The 15473-nt window shown below is 43.3% G+C and overlaps 1 protein-coding gene across 6 annotated transcripts; it reads right to left on the reverse strand.

The window, feature by feature from the left end:
* Nucleotides 1–66: 66 nt before the first annotated feature.
* On the reverse strand, nucleotides 67–15117 carry LOC18428805 (LUC7 N terminus domain-containing protein). 6 transcript variants are annotated; one of them, XM_088856372.1, is made up of 9 exons: nucleotides 14958–15117; nucleotides 14700–14791; nucleotides 6610–6738; nucleotides 5411–5450; nucleotides 5019–5095; nucleotides 2111–2186; nucleotides 1779–1976; nucleotides 1133–1345; nucleotides 67–715 (listed from the first exon to the last, which is right to left on the reverse strand). In XM_088856372.1, the coding sequence occupies exons 7-9, from the start codon at nucleotides 1971–1973 to the stop codon at nucleotides 386–388; spliced, it is 738 nt and encodes a 245-aa protein (XP_088712498.1). In that variant the 5' UTR covers nucleotides 1974–1976; nucleotides 2111–2186; nucleotides 5019–5095; nucleotides 5411–5450; nucleotides 6610–6738; nucleotides 14700–14791; nucleotides 14958–15117; the 3' UTR covers nucleotides 67–385. The 6 variants fall into 6 exon arrangements, with proteins under 6 accessions (XP_088712498.1, XP_088712501.1, XP_088712499.1 ...); XM_088856375.1 differs by having other exon boundaries at nucleotides 14949–15117; XM_088856373.1 differs by having other exon boundaries at nucleotides 14875–15117.
* Between the last annotated feature and the right edge of the window lie 356 nt (nucleotides 15118–15473).

The following is a 15473-nucleotide window of genomic DNA, read 5'->3' on the forward strand; positions in this document are numbered from 1 at the left end:
CATGTTCACATTCACAAAAGAAAAAAAAAGTGATGTTTACTAGAGAGAGAGAGAGAGAGAGAGAGAGAGAGAAATGGGTCTACCTCATTTTCTCAAAAGCATAAGTAGACATCCAAAGCAACAAAAACAGAAAGACCTACCTCCATATTCTTCTCTCAAGAAAATTTTGACATATCAACCCAGTACAATCACAACAGAGCTGTTAGATCACCATTTGTACCCATAATGCGCCATTAATGCTTTTCAGTCATTTGTGGAAGAGTAATCAATATCAAGAATAGATATATGAAGAGAGAGAGAGAGAGGAGTTTTTCTTTAATAATAGTGATGAGAGAGAATTGTCTACCTCATTTCTTAAGGTGTACGAAGACATCTATGGTTCACACTAATAAACACGGCCTGGGCTTCTTGAGGATCTTCGACGACTGTGCCTTGGAGGAGAACGGCCTCTGGTATCCCTGCCACCCCTGTAGTGGTTATGGTTCCAATCCCTTCCCCTCCCTTTTTCCCAGCTTCCTCTATGGCTTCGCTCCCTAGACCGGTCCCGTTCTCTATCCCTTTCCCAGTCCCGGTCACGTTCTCGATACCTCCCTCTCTCATCCATGTCCCTCCCTCTCACTCTACTCTCACTTTCCTTCTCTCTCTGCCTTCTCCTCTCCTCCGCTTCCTTCTCCCTTGCTAATCTCTCTTCTTCTCTCGCTTTCTCCTTGGCCGCCTATCACAACGAATAAAGCAGTCAACGTAAGAATACCAACAGATTGCAAAACTGAGGAAACAAGACTTTAAGTTCGCAAAGGAAAGGATCCATGCCTAACCCCAGGGGGGGTATGGGTGAATGAGTGTGTGTGTGTGTCTGAGAGAGAGAGAGAGAGAGAGAGAGACCACTGACAGACCTGAGGGAGAGGAGAGAGAGAGAGAGGGTGGTCATGAAAGAGCCTCAGTTACAGAGTTAGGTCCATTTGAAGACTCTGAATGAGTGTGTTCTAGAGAGCAAGAGAGAGAGATTCATTGAACGAGTAACAAACAAGAGAGAGAGCAACGTTCTAAATTGTCTCCTAAGAAATAACATGGAGCTGCAGAGAGAAAGCAACGTTCTAAATTGTCTCCTAAGAAATAACATGGAGCTGCTTACCTTGAATTCACTAATGAAATCTCGTACCATGCCATACCCAATATGCTGCTTTCCAGTTATATGCGATTGAGTTCTCTCAGCCGCATCATTTGCAACCAAGAAAGAGCCACAAATCTCACAGAGGGCCATCTTCTTCTCTTGAGTGAGAGTGAGCCCTCTCTCATTTGTGGCTTGCTGTGTCATGAGGGTCTTCTCAGCATTCAACATCTCCACCTGAAACGGGGCAGGGCAGAAGTATTGAATTGTTGTTTTCAAGAACTTCTGCCTTTAACTACAGATAAAAACTGAAAGTACAGCACAAGTCTTTTTAGGAAAAATTGTGAAACCAGCAACACAGAATTATTACACAATCATTGGTAATTAAAGATGAGGCCACCCAAATGATCGCCCCGTCCTTCCCATTGGCCTATTACATACTAATTACCCCAACCTCTACTTGCATCCTGCACTGCAGGGGCACATCATAACTGCTGAAGAAAGCCTCTCACAGCTCATGCACAGAGAGAGAGAAGCGTATAGGTATGTTTGGCTTCTCATGACAGGTGCTAGTAGTTCTTCCCAAAGCTGACCCGTAGCTCTTTCCAAAATGTCTGATATTTGATAGTTTCCCAGAAGAATACAAGTTAATAACGATAAAGAAGAGCACCTTCCTCATGAGTGCTTCAGCCTCGTCCACTTTTCCAGCTTCCCCAAGAGATTCCACCTGCTCAAGAAGCTTCTTTATCTTCTCCTCCAGTATACTTAGCTGCTCCGACTTCTCTGCAGATACAGGAGGAGTGGGTGTGATGTCTTCTTGGGCTAAGCGTTCACGACCCCTTCTCACTTTTCGATCCAAGTCCATTACCTGCACACAAGAAAAAGTATATTAGCTCACTCTCTCTCTCTCTCTCTCTCTCTCTCTCTCTCTCTCACACACACACACACAAAAAAAAAAAACATGATTCGGACCCAAAAAATGGAAAAGGAAGATTAACTAACCAGCTTCTCACAAAATTGAGCAAGCTCTGCTTCGAATTTGGGAACATAGTTGTCATGTCTTGGTGACTTCTCAAAGCTGAATTCACAAATAAACAGACTAATGTTAGAAAAAGATCTACAAAGACGACATGGCCCTAGCCTACAACTACTAGAATCAAGTCCAGATCAGATTGTTGCCTCATAGAACAAGTCAACCACTCCTCGAATTTCCTTCTTTTACTCAATGGCCACTTTGAACATGTACGCTGGACATTCAAATATAAAACAAGTGGATCAAGACAAAAGTCCTTTAGTTTCCATTTGACGCCAGATCTGTTATAAATTTGATTTCAATGTTTGGCAATCCTTGGTTCAGTATGAACTTCTCCATGAATATAAGAGAACAAGAGGTCAGCCAATAAAGTGAAATAATAACTTTAACTAATTTCATCAATATATGCCATCAATCCAAAGTTCCAAATATTCCACAATCCAGGGGCCCTATAAAACCCCTTGCACTTCAAGATAATTTACTGAATAACCCTACCATCATAACCCACAAAGTCCCCAGTGCCTCTTTGTCAAAAACTACTAGTACATTCACCATTGCTGGATCACATTTCAATCCACAAACAAACAAACTTCTTCTCTCTTACACTATATTCCAGTGTCCTGTTTTCCCTCAACCTTCGTCCACACCACAACCCATACAATTCTTTTGCGGAAAAACTTCCTAACAAAGCATAATATTCACTTAATAATCCCATCCCACAGTAAACAGTTGTTTACTAGGATAAAGAAAACAATGATAGCATTTAAAAGGGTAACCTCTCCAACAAAAACTACCAAAAGAAAATAGTTTGAGTGGTAAAGGTTAGAGTAAGGAAGAACTATCACTAAATAATGCAGGGAGACATAAAGATGGACAAATTGAAACCTGACATGATTTTTTTTTTAACTAACCAGTACTAACCTGACATAATTGTATCTACTATCCAATAATGACCATAGTAGTTTAATAAGAGCATTTGGAATTTCATCATTTTTCTTCAAGTTTTCATCACATTCCTATTTCAAGAGTCACTGAAGAGTTTGAATCACACTTCGCTTCATAGAAGAATTTAGAGGCAAAGGGACCTTATTACGATTTTGCTCTTTCCTTTGAATGATTTGCCATCTTATACCTTAAAGAATCAAGAGATTCACAAACTTCAAAAAATGACATGATTGCAAAAATCTGAGAAAATTTAGAACCTTGGAAGAGACAATACGCATGGGCTTACTTTCCACTGCCCAAAACTCCTACAAAATAGGCCTCAATAAAATTAAAACACCTACAGTAAGTTACATAGCACAACTATCAGGTATAAGGAAAAGGAGGTTTTATTTAATTTCCTTAACTAAGACCTCCTCATCTTTGTCGAATTCAGTAAAGAAAAAAAGAAAAAAAAAGGGGTAAAGATGACATAAGGTGCAATGGATGACATTTTTGGGTTCAGAAATCTCTAGAATGCAAATGCACTGTTGTAAAACACAAAGAGCAAACATGTCTTCCATTGTAGGGTTATTGGATACTAAACAAAACAGTTTATTTATTCAAACTTTATCCTAAAAACTGCACCCCCAGAAACACATTAATATCAAATAGGATTAAAAACAATTTATATACCTTCAGAAAACCTCCATGAAATGAGATTACTTCCCAGAAATGATCAAGAGGAAGCAACTGGCTGATACCACTTCAGAGAATATAGAGAAGTGAACAATTTCTGCTTGCCTCCTAATGACTGCTACTCATCAATGGAATGTTAAAAGAACTTGATCATGACTTGGGTATACTTTTACATAATACGAACTGAGGTTTATAATTTAGATATCGGCAACATTCGTATATGCAGGAATCACATAGCAAACAATAGAAGAGTGTGCTTTATATAAGGTCTCAACCTTAAACAATCAAAGTAGGATGTGCCTCAAAACCATGTTGGAAGATGCAGATACAACGTCGAAACTCCAATGATGGCCTACAATCTATTTTCATTGCTAATTATGAAATTCAATGCTCCAAAAATGGTGCAAATCAAGCATATCTATAAATAGTTGACAATTTTGAAAATGGACAGTCCAAATAATATGCTACAAGGTGCACTATTTTCAGGTTTTGAAATCAATTTCTTTCATATCCATAAATCTCGAGGTCAACAGGGTTTTCCAATGTCAGAACTCAGAACCACCTTTTCTTATGGGTTTTTGAGGTGCACATTACTTCTATGGTACAAGGTTGACACCTCATAAACTTTTCCATGAAACCAGCCACTTAAACAAAAAAAAAACGAAAGCACTTTTTGGTAGCTACACATTAAAGCCTTTCAGGTGCCCCCCCTGGCACTGGAAATTGAAACTGCACATGATAGAATGCTATAGCTGTAACAAAAATTGCTCTCGACGGTCGAATACCGATGCTTCCCCAAATAGTAAAGCTCAAATAAGCCTCTAAAGGGCAACCATCATCCGCCATATTAAAAAGCAATACGCCCTAGATAGTACAATATTTCGTTTCTTTTATGATTATATTTCCATTGATAGAAATGAGAGTTGCCAAGTCTCTTTCGTAATATACAGAGCTACAGTACTCTCCGATTATAGACTATTCTTAGAAGTTAGGTAGAGATCATCAATAACACATTAACATAAGTTTCAGTCTCCTGCTTATGTTTGAAGAGGATAGTTATCATTGTTAGCAGCGCTTAATCTTTTAATTGTTATCATCAATGGTCAAAGTCTTGAAGATTGATTCGGGAGGAAACAACCCATGGATGGTATATGAAACTGAATGTGCAAGTTGCAATGGAAACGTTCCCACAGAAGGGAGAGATACCATTCCCCCTTCCAGGGAAGGAGGCGACTTGAAAAGCTTTAGAGCAGTTACCTCAAAGGCAAAACCTGCAATAGCCAGAACTCCAAAGATCTTAAAAAGCACGCCAGTAACTCATATTAAGTTCCCTCCTACACCAAACATATAAAGAAGGCAACAACTTACTCAACTAAATTCATGGGAAAAAAGTAAAGTGAAATGCATGCATTGGGATTATTTTATCTAGAAGGTGCAAAATAACAAGTGTGTATTTAGATAGCACAAGTTCAAAAATATGCATCCATGCTTCAACACCTAATTATGTACAAATAAATTAAAAAAACAAAAAAAAAAGGTCCAGAATACACACTTTTGCAACTCCTTCAGGAAAAAAATTCGAACTTTTGCAATTCCATTCTACCATAACTCTTGAAAACATATTTACGAAAATGGGTAAGTGTAATTACCTCTCCTTCAGTTTCAAATCATGAATTCTAGGGCATGCTCCTGCATGACACAATAAAGTAATGTCAAGAAGGAGTAAAAGTGGGAGAAAATAAGGCCATGCATGAAAAATGCCACCCTAAATTACTTGGGAAAATATGCTGTAAATACATATCCCAAGACCAAAGCATGTAAAATAAAATAAAAAACTGAGGTATTACTACCACATCATAGCATTGTGAGAATCAGTAATATCAGACACATAAAGAGGTCGGATCAGTTAGAACTGATTTTTCCTCTAGGAGCTTATGTTTAATAGAGTGAACAGGCATGGTGGGATGAGAGATTTCGTTCATCCTCGAGGCAATGTGAGAGTGCTTGCAATGTATCAGGTTGTATGACCCTCAAAAAGGTGAGAAGGCATTTGAAAATGGGTCACTTAATCTCGGTTAGGACAATTCTACACCAGGTGATGGGTCACTTAATCTCGGTTAGGACAATTCTACACCAGGTGATTAGAAAACTTACATACCAAGTTTGTTATCATGGAAATGATGGTTGAGAGCTCTCCAGTGAATAAGGAGAGGGAAGTGGACAATTCTCCTCGAAGCTTCAATTCGGATGCAGCTCAGGGTGGAGGCTGTTGGCCTTCAAGGAAGGATTCTTAGAAGATTTTTTTTTTTTTGAAAATAGGATTCTTAGAAGATATTGGAAATTGCTGCAGATAATAAAACCTCCATGCGTGGGAGAGGAGTTGGAAAATTTCTAAAGGGAGGGGCAATAGAAGGGTCAAACATAATTAGAAAGGCAAGGCCCCTAGAACTTAGTAGCACGAACTTGTACGTGCTGGTCTTCCATTTCCAAAGCTAGCAGCTCTATATAGATTCAAAGGCTATCCTGATAGGGAATTTATTAATTGATCAATCCCACTCCCATATTTGCTCCTTCCATTCATGTTCCCTGAGAGTTTCTAACAACTAAGGAGGCAAAAGATCAAGGTAAGGGGTTGAATGAGAAAGTGTCCTCTACTAATGAAGTTTGGACTTTAGGCGAATCAAATGAATATGCCAAGCATACACAAAAATTAGTCAAAAAGGGCCAAGTGCCACTTCATGACAAGGTTATAATCGTCAACTAGGTTTCCAATCAATTTTTGTTGCCTCTTATACTATTAAAAGCAATAACCATGAATGTGCAGGAAGTAATAGAGCTGAGAACTTACCAAGGTCACTCTTCGTGTTAACAAACAAATCATGTGGGCAAAACCGAACCATGTAGAAAGCACAGACTTCCTTATCATCCCAGCATACCTCCTTGTATCCCTTCTTCTCTTCCTCAGTAAGATTACGAGCTAACGAACAAAACATAAACCAACAAGTAATATTATCAGAAAAAGAGAAAGGAAAAAGTTAACTTTCTAAACAAAGTCGAGCAAAACATCAATACCCACCACACAATCATAACCATCAAATTTTTACAACAATTAGGAGAAAGTAGTACTTCATGAATGCAACAAATAATAGTTTTCATAACATCAATGCTATTTCTAGCCCATAATCATATGCCTAACAATCTCAGTATACATCCTGAAAAGAGGAAAATGATCACCACAAGGCAAAATTCTAATCAAACACTAGAGAAAAAAAATGGCAAACAATACAAGCACCACACCAAGGATGATCCAAGTGCACAAGAATCACTGGAACTCTAGCTATTCATTTGAAGACGTTGCAATAAATAAATAATTAAATAACCTCCAAATTCTATCTTTTATTAACAGGAATAGAAAAACTTCTCTTAACATTACAATCTATATGCGATTATTCAACTCTTATGTAACTAGCAGGCCATTGAACTTGAATCCTGTTCACTATCCAACAATACTACAGAAAAATGGCGTTGTAAATGAGATTCAAGAAGAAACAGAAACTTGAAAGTGAACAATTTACTTTTATATAACGCAGAAAACAAACCCATGAAGTCATTGAACTTCAGTCCTGTTCACTATCCAACAATACTACAGAAAGATGGCATTGTCAATGAGATTCAAGAAGAAACAGAAACTTGAAAGCGATCAATTTACTTTTATATAACGCAAAGAACAAACCAATGAAGCCAATTGTAACAATTAATGCAAAGTCACAAACTTTGGTGCAACTAATTCACCCTAAAATTGCATAGAATGAAACAATAAATGAGTTCTTTATCCTTTGTTTCCTAACGAAGAGGAGAAATGAAAGGGCAGAAGAAGAAGAATCCCCAACTCCCCCTCAGCTGGAACCAGATCTATGATCTGTATCCCAAAACCCATCCACCGCCACCACGTCCTCCTCCCTTGGCCTTTCCTCCTCCCCCTCCCGAGCCAGCTTTATTGGTAGCAAACCACCCCCAGAAAGCCTCGTTTTCCCAGGTTGTAGCATCTGTGAAATCTACAACCACCACCCTGCTTACCCCCTCTTTGCCCCCCGAGTGGAAACTGCTGCACAAAAGACAGTTCCTCGTTCCTCCCTTTCTGTATTTCAACCCCTCAAAAGGAGACAGCGAAACTTAGATCCAAGCTATTGGCGTCTCTGGTAGGAAGGTTCCAACCCCGACGAGATGACATTAGAGGTATTGAAAGATGGGCTTAACGCTTTTGGGGGGAGTAAAACCTCACCTATAGACAACTCTCTAACGGGGATATCCTCTTCTCTTTCCCATCTCCAGTTAACGCTCAACGCGTTCTACAGGAAGCTAACACCCTTACGTTCAAAGTGGCATCTTGTCTCCTTCGTGTCAGGTCGCCCAAAGGGGCATCTTTTAGGAAACAAAGAGTTTGGCTTACCCTAGACCATATCCCTCTTCATGGGTGGTCTCCAGCAACCTTCAGGACAGTGGCGGAAGCCTGCGGACTGTTGGTTTCCATCCACTGGATTTCTCTTAAGTCGCTCCCTCTCGGCTCCATTCGTGTCCTTTCGGCAGTTCGGGACACTAGCCTCATCCCTCAAACTGTCTGGCTTGAAGTAGACGATCTCCACTTCCCAATCTCAATCTCTTGGTCGACAGCTTCCCCCCCATCTCCTCACTTTCTCGCCAACGCAAGAGGCACCACCGGTGACCTCCCGACCTAGCCCCCCGTCAAAGCGCACCACCAAGGTCACCAACCCCATCCACTACGGGCCGCCAAGTGGCACCCACATATCAACTCCCTCAATCAGTCCAAGCAGAGGGGGCTGCGTCCACACCGACCTTTCGCGGTCATCCCCTGTCGTTTCCCCTTCCCACCCTCACCGACTCGGGAAGGAAGTCATGGTGGACTCTTCTCTTGTGTCTCTATCCCCTGACTATCACGAGAGACCCGGCCTGTCTTTCTCGAACCTTCCCACTTTCCCGCTTACATCCTTAACACCTGCGCCCCCCTCTTTAATCCCTCCCTGCCCCCTCTCTGTTCAGCCCGATATGTGTCTTCCTTAGCCGAACCCCCAACCTCACCTGCCGCTTTCGTCGGCCCTCCCAGACCACATGTCACCCTCACCACCCGTCCCGGTACACCTGTCCCCATCGCCCTCTTCCCCAAACCTTTTCCCACCCAAGCCCTTGGCCCCCTCGCCGCCTTTCCTTTCAATTCAACCACCCCGTCTACCTACCCCCTCCCACCTGTCGCCTCTCGAAGCATCACCCCCAGGTCTCCCTCCTCATGATGGCGACACCTGGTCTTGCTTCCCTCTCCCTCACCCTCAACCTTAGTTGACCTTGCTCGGCTCTCCACTTTCCTCCCCCCCTGTCACCCCCCAGGCTTCTTTTCTCAAGACCTTCTCCCTAACCCCTCAAAACCTTGAAGCCCTCTCTGCTACCTCCCTACCCTCGACGAACCCTGACCTGGAACCTGTCCTCTGGCCCCTTACCCCTCTTCCTCTTCCACCTCGGTTAACCTTTCTCTTTTACCCCTGCAACCCTTGTCCTTTACTAGCTCTCCTCCTCCCCCCCCCCCCCCCCCCCTCCCCCATTGCCCCTGACTTTCCTCCCCCTCAACCTTGCAAAACTCTCTGAACCAGCTCAAATGCACAAGCAGTCAGATGACCCAACTCAATACGAAAAAATGGACAGGCACCTATGGCATTGTAGCGGTTAACTCCATGGACCACTCTCCCCCTGACCCAACTTTTATCTCTTCCTTGCTAGCCCCTCACCTTTCTTATACCCCCCACTTGGTCCATATCACAGGTTCGCACCCTGCATATTGCCTTGCCTTCCCCCTCTCCGTTGAATTACCCCCTTGTTATCTCAATCCAGGCCTACCACTTTCTCACCTACCTCCCCTCTTTCACTTTTGGAAACCCCCCCTAGTTACCCCTTCCTTCACCCCTCCCCTCTCCCCTCCCCCCTATGCCCAGCCATCTTCTCTTTCGAACCGTACCCAGGGGCTGCCCAACTCTTGCCCCCCTACCCCCTCTTAACTGCCTCTTGTGTCTCTGCTCCCTTCCCCCTCTCCCTCCTCTTTGATAACTCCTAGCTCTGCTTTTCTCCCTTTGCCTACCCCTGCCAACCTTGAGCCTCTCCCTACTCTGCCCCCAGATCTCTAGCCCATCAACCCAACCTCGCTTTTGTCTAACCCCGAAGTAGTGTCGACCGAGTCACGTGGAGAACCCATCTCTCCCTCTGCGGCCCTCGACAACGCCAAGGAAGTCGACGGGGATGGGACAAACAGGGAAGAGGACAGAATGAAAGAAATGTACAGGATAATGAGGTTTCAACATGATGGCCTCGAAGGACCAGCTCACAAATTTCTACTAGCAGACGCACAGAGTCGACTGAAGGTGAGTTTCAAAGGACAGCGAGAACTACTGAACTTGTTCTCCACCATTTCCTATGAGGAATAGTCTACAGGCGGCTTCCAACCCTCTTCTCCCACCACTCGTCTGAGAAGGTCTTCCGAACTGACCTCCTCTCATACCTCAGATCTATGAAGATTCTTACGTGAAATGTAAGAGGTTTGGGACAGTCGTCCAAAAGGGACGCTGTCAAGGATTTTACCTCAAAACACCTTCCTACGATTATTGCTCTCATCGAAACTGAACAACCAGAGTCCACTCTCCAGCTCATACGCCAGGTGTGGGGTAGAAGACCTTGCCAGTGGGTCTCTCTGCCGGCGAATGGGGCTTCAAGGGGCATCTTGGTGGTCTGGAACCCTTTAGATCACACCCTCAACTCCTTCCATTTAGGGCAGTTTTCCGTCACTGTACACCTTTCAATTACATCAGACAGTTTCCCTTGGAAATTTACGGCCATCTATGGCCCCAATTCAGCCTCTCTCAGGCACAGGCTCTGGTCAGAATTGGACCACGTAGCGTCCCTGCCCCACGCAATTTGGTGCATGGAAGGAGACTTTAACGCCACCAGGTGGTCCGATGAGAGGAACTCCTCCACCACTATCTCTCAAGACATGAGGGACTTCTCTGACTTCATTAATCGAAATGAACTCCTAGACATTCCACTTCAAGGAATGTCATTAAACGCGGTTCAACCATGCTCCCAAACCTTGCCTTTCTAAATTAGATAGATTCCTCCTATCCTTGCACTGGGGGGAACACTTCCGAGATCTCATGCTTTGGCTTTACCCAAACCTACCTCTGACCATTGCCCCATCTTTCTAGATACCCTTGCAGTAAGGAGAGGTCCTAAACCTTTCAGATTTGAATTAGCTTGGCTTCAAGAGGAGTCCCTCTTTACCCTAATCCCAACCTAGTGGAACTCCTTCTCCTCCCAGGCCACGGGTTGAGAAGGTATAGACTCCAGACCAAAATCCAGCTCCTCAAAGCCTCTCTCAAACCTTGGAGTAGCTCCGTCCCTAGTAATTACTCCCAAATCAAATCGTCCCTTCTAGAAACTATTCAAGACCATGACCTTCTCGAGGAATCCAGATCCCTGAATGCCACATAGCTGGATCTTACAACCAAAACCAAATTGGAATACCTCTCAACCCTCAAAAAAGAAGAACTTTACTGGTTCTAAAGATCAAGAGTAAATTGGTTGAGAGTGGGTGACCATAATACAGTCTTCCATCGGATAGCTAATTGTCGCAGAAGAGACAATATTATCTCGATGACCAAATCTAACAACCACTACCTGGTTCAACCAGAAGAAATCGAGCTGGCAATCCTAGAGTTCTTTCAGACTCTGTATGCAGCTCCTTCTAGCCCAAGACCGAGAATGACTACTCTTGATTTCTTAACCCTCCCAGAAGACCCGGCTGTTTGGCTAGAGCAACCTTTCACCAAAGTAGAATTTTTACAAGCTCTCGATGCCCTAGCCAAAAATAAAGCCCCCGGTCCAGACGGATCTCCGATAGCACCCTTTAAAGTATTCTAGGATACTCACCAGGTTTTTTGAGGAATTCTTCCACCAGGGAACTCTTCATTAAGCCATCAATGCCACCTTCATAGCCCTTATCCCCAAAGTTGAAGGGGCAGAGGAAATCAAGGATTTCCGCCCGATCAGCCTACTTAACTCTTTTTACAAAATTCTGATCAAAGTCCTGGCCTCAAGGCTACAACAAGTCCCTTTGATCATCTCACCATCTCAGACAGCCTTCATCCAAGATGGGCAAATCCTAGATGGAGCCTTAGTGGCTCACGAGTGCATCCACTCGAGGCACTTAGCAAAGAAACCAGGCCTCATCTTCAAAATTGAATGGGAGAAAGCATACAACGACGTTGATTGGTCGATTCTGGAGGAGCCTATGGCAATAATGGCTTTCCGGGACCATTGGAGGAGGTGGATGAGAGGATGCTACTCTCATCCTCACTTCTCAATCCTCATCAATGTAACCCCAAAAGGCTTTTTCCCTTCCTCGAGGGGACTTCGCCAAGGGGACCCTCTCTCCCCCATTTCGTTATCACAGCGGAAGTCTTCAGCCGTTCGATTACCCTTTACCAAGCAGGCTTACTCTCCGGCTTCAAGAGGAGTCCCCATGGCCCAACAATGTCTCACCTGCAATATGCAGATGACACCTTGGTGTTCCTTGACGCCTCTCCTAGAGAAGTAGACACCCTCAAGCTTTTTCTTAAATGCTTCCAAGTAGTCGAAGTTAACATGGAAAAATCTAAAATGATGGGAGTCGCTCAAACGAATGCAGAAATAAGAGCGTTCATTCCTAATTGGGAGTGCAAAGCGCAAGATCTCCCCACAACCTACCTAGGTCTTCCACTGGGACTGGGGAAGCCAAAAAAGAGACAATGGTCTCATGTAATAGATAGGTTTGATAGGCGTTTGGCAGAATGGAAAGGTCGTTACCTTTCTTTGGCAGGTAGAGCCACCCTGGCAAATTCTCAGGTTTATCTCATGTCCCTTTTCAACATGCCGTCCTTGGTGGCCAATCACCTGAAACAGCTCATGAGAAACTTCCTCTGGTCAAATTGGGCGGAAAAGACAAAATTTCACCTAGTATCATGGGATAAGATTTGTCTTCCTAAACACCTGGGAGGACTTGGGATTTGGGCCCCTAGAAAACATAACTTGGCACTTCTAGGGAAATGGTGGTGGCGTCTAGCTACTCAGCCAGACTCTCTTTGGGCCCAGACTCTCTTTGGGCCCCGGTCTTACACAGAAAATATAGAATCCCGGAAGGAGCCTAGGTGCCAAAAAGGAGACAACTCCACAGAGCATCAGAAGCATGGAAATCTTTCGCCTCCTCCCTCTCACAATTGAAAAGGTACATCAGATTTCATCGAAGAGAAGGTACTAGAGTGCGTTTCTGGTCAGATCTATGGCTAGGACACACCCCACTTTGTGATGCCTTTCCAGCCCTCTACATACTCGCCTCGAACAAAGATTCTACCATTGCTGAGGAAATGGTAGTGTCAGGAGGTCGAAGAGTATAGAACCCGTCTTTCAGAAGAAACCTTTCGGAAGAGGAAACCAACCACTTCTAGTCGCTCTCGACAGGCTTACACTCAATCTTCATTTCAACACATGGGAGAGATGCCATGGTTTGGACTTTAGCCCCTTCTGGCACCTTCAAGGTAGTTTCCTTTTATAAGAACCTTACCCAACCCCCCACCTTTCCCCTGAATCCCACCTCGGTACTGTCGCAAGTCTGGTCCACCATCGCCCCACCCAAAGTTCAAACTTTCAATTGGATTGCTGGCTCTCAAAGGGCACTCACAATGGACCATCTCCAAAAGAGAGGGATCTCAATCCCCAATAGATGTGCCTTGTGCCAATGTAAAGAGGAATCCAATCCACACCTGTTTATTCTCTACAATTTCACTCACGAACTTTGAAGCCAAGTGTTGCAACTCTTTGGTATCAAATGGGTCACGCCCCCAATGGTCAAGGCCTTGATTTCATATGATCTTGCGTCACACTGGCCGACGGTTGGAAGACCCCAATGGAAGCTACCATAGCCGCTTGTATATGGGTTATCTGGGTGGAAAGAAATACCAGAATTTTTCAAGGTCACAAACTCCACATTTCAGCACTCTTCCACAAGGCAACTTCTTTGGCAACCTTCTGGGCCTCAAACCACAAGGTGTTCTCAGGCATATCAGGGAACACCTTCCTCAGCCAATGGAAGCACATCTTACACCACCAACCGCGAAAGGCTAGCAGTCCAAACAACTGGCTGCCACCACTAGAAGGCACCATCAAGCTCAATTTTGATGGTTGTTCCCTAGGGAACCCAGGCCCAGCAAGAGCGGGGGCCGTCTTCAGAGACCACCACCGCAATATCCTACCTACTCTGAGCATCTTGGCCATAATGATTCTCATTATGCAAAAGGCATGGCCCTACTACTGGGTCTGAAAAACTTCAACCGTTCCTGGGTTTCACACCTGTTAGTAGACTGGGACACAATATATTCTCCATTGGCCAACAGGGACGACAACACCACCGTGGCACCTAGCCTCAATTTTTAATGAAATTGCTCACATTTGCAGGGATACGAACGTCTCTTGGAAGCATAATGCCCACAGATCTCTTGACGAAAGAGAGAGTGGAAGAACACGGCTGGTCCTACTCCTTTTTTGTTCTGGACCACAGCCACACTATATAGACTTTTTTGTATTCGGGCAATCTTTCAGCCCTGGTTTTTTTTTTTTTTTTTCTTTTTTTTTTTTTTTTTGAAAACTTCTTGTATATATCTTTGTAATCGGACGGGTTCTATACACCCATTTTTATACATGGCTGGTTGATTCATTTTTTACCGAGAGATTGCTTGAGGGCGCTCTCGGATCATCTTATCTCTGTAATTTATCTTTTCTCAGTAATACAAAGTTAACTTTATCAAAAAAAAAAAATGAGTTCTTTCCATATAGATAGAGAGAGAGTGTTACCGGCACCCATTAGCTCATCTAGCAAAGCCCTTTGAGCATCCATCGCAAACGACCAAGGAAAACAAAGACAAGCTTCTATTGAAAGATTTCACCTTCAAAACACCAAGACTACAGTTCAAAATACTAGAAGAAAACAGCAGATTGAAATCAACAAATATGAAGAGGAAATTCTTACTAAGAATGAAAACAGCGCCGAATTACTGTAACCGTATCAATGGAAACCCTAATTTATAAAGAGAGGAGATGAACCCGAAATACCCTATGTTCGAGAGAACAGTGGACTCCTGACGAAGAAGGAGGTGAGCGGATGATGCTTTTTGCGTGGATTCGATCTCGGAAAAATGAATATGAGAGAAGATAGAGAGATAGAAATAACAGAGTAGAGAGAGTGGGGCGAAAAGATGGAAGATCAAAAGCCAGATTAAGAGAGAGCGAGGGTTGTTACTTCAAGGGAACGTGGACTATAATCTCGTGCCTACGCTAAAACTATAGTCATGAGAATCATCGCAATTACATCGGATGATGCAGACCCGGACCTGACCTGACTAAGTTCCATTTCGACCCAAACCAAGGTTTAAAAATTAAAAAAAAATTAAAAATTACTGTTGTTGTTGTTGTTGTTGTTTCGACCCAAACCAAGGTTTAAAAATTAAAAAAAAGACTAAGTTCCATTTCGACCCAAACCAAGGTTTAAAAATTAAAAAAAAATTAGAAATTACTGTTGTTGTTGTTGTTGTTGTTGTTGTTGTTGTTGTTGTTGTTGTTGTTGTTGTT

The sequence above is a fragment of the Amborella trichopoda genome, chromosome 13, assembly GCF_054954075.1.
Source record: "Amborella trichopoda isolate Santa Cruz 75 chromosome 13, AtrichopodaSantaCruz75HAP2 v2.0, whole genome shotgun sequence".
Taxonomy (NCBI): Eukaryota; Viridiplantae; Streptophyta; class Magnoliopsida; order Amborellales; family Amborellaceae; genus Amborella; species Amborella trichopoda.

Coding starts and splice junctions, on each gene's coding strand:
- LOC18428805 (XM_011623065.3), bottom strand. CDS start 14,742: ATGGATGCTCAAAGGGCTTTGCTAGATGAGCTAATGGGTGCCG. Junction 2,187..5,410: donor GATTTGAAACTGAAGGAGAG/GTAATTACACTT, acceptor TTGTGAATTCAG/CTTTGAGAAGTCACCAAGAC. Junction 1,977..2,110: donor CTCAATTTTGTGAGAAGCTG/GTTAGTTAATCT, acceptor TCTTGTGTGCAG/GTAATGGACTTGGATCGAAA.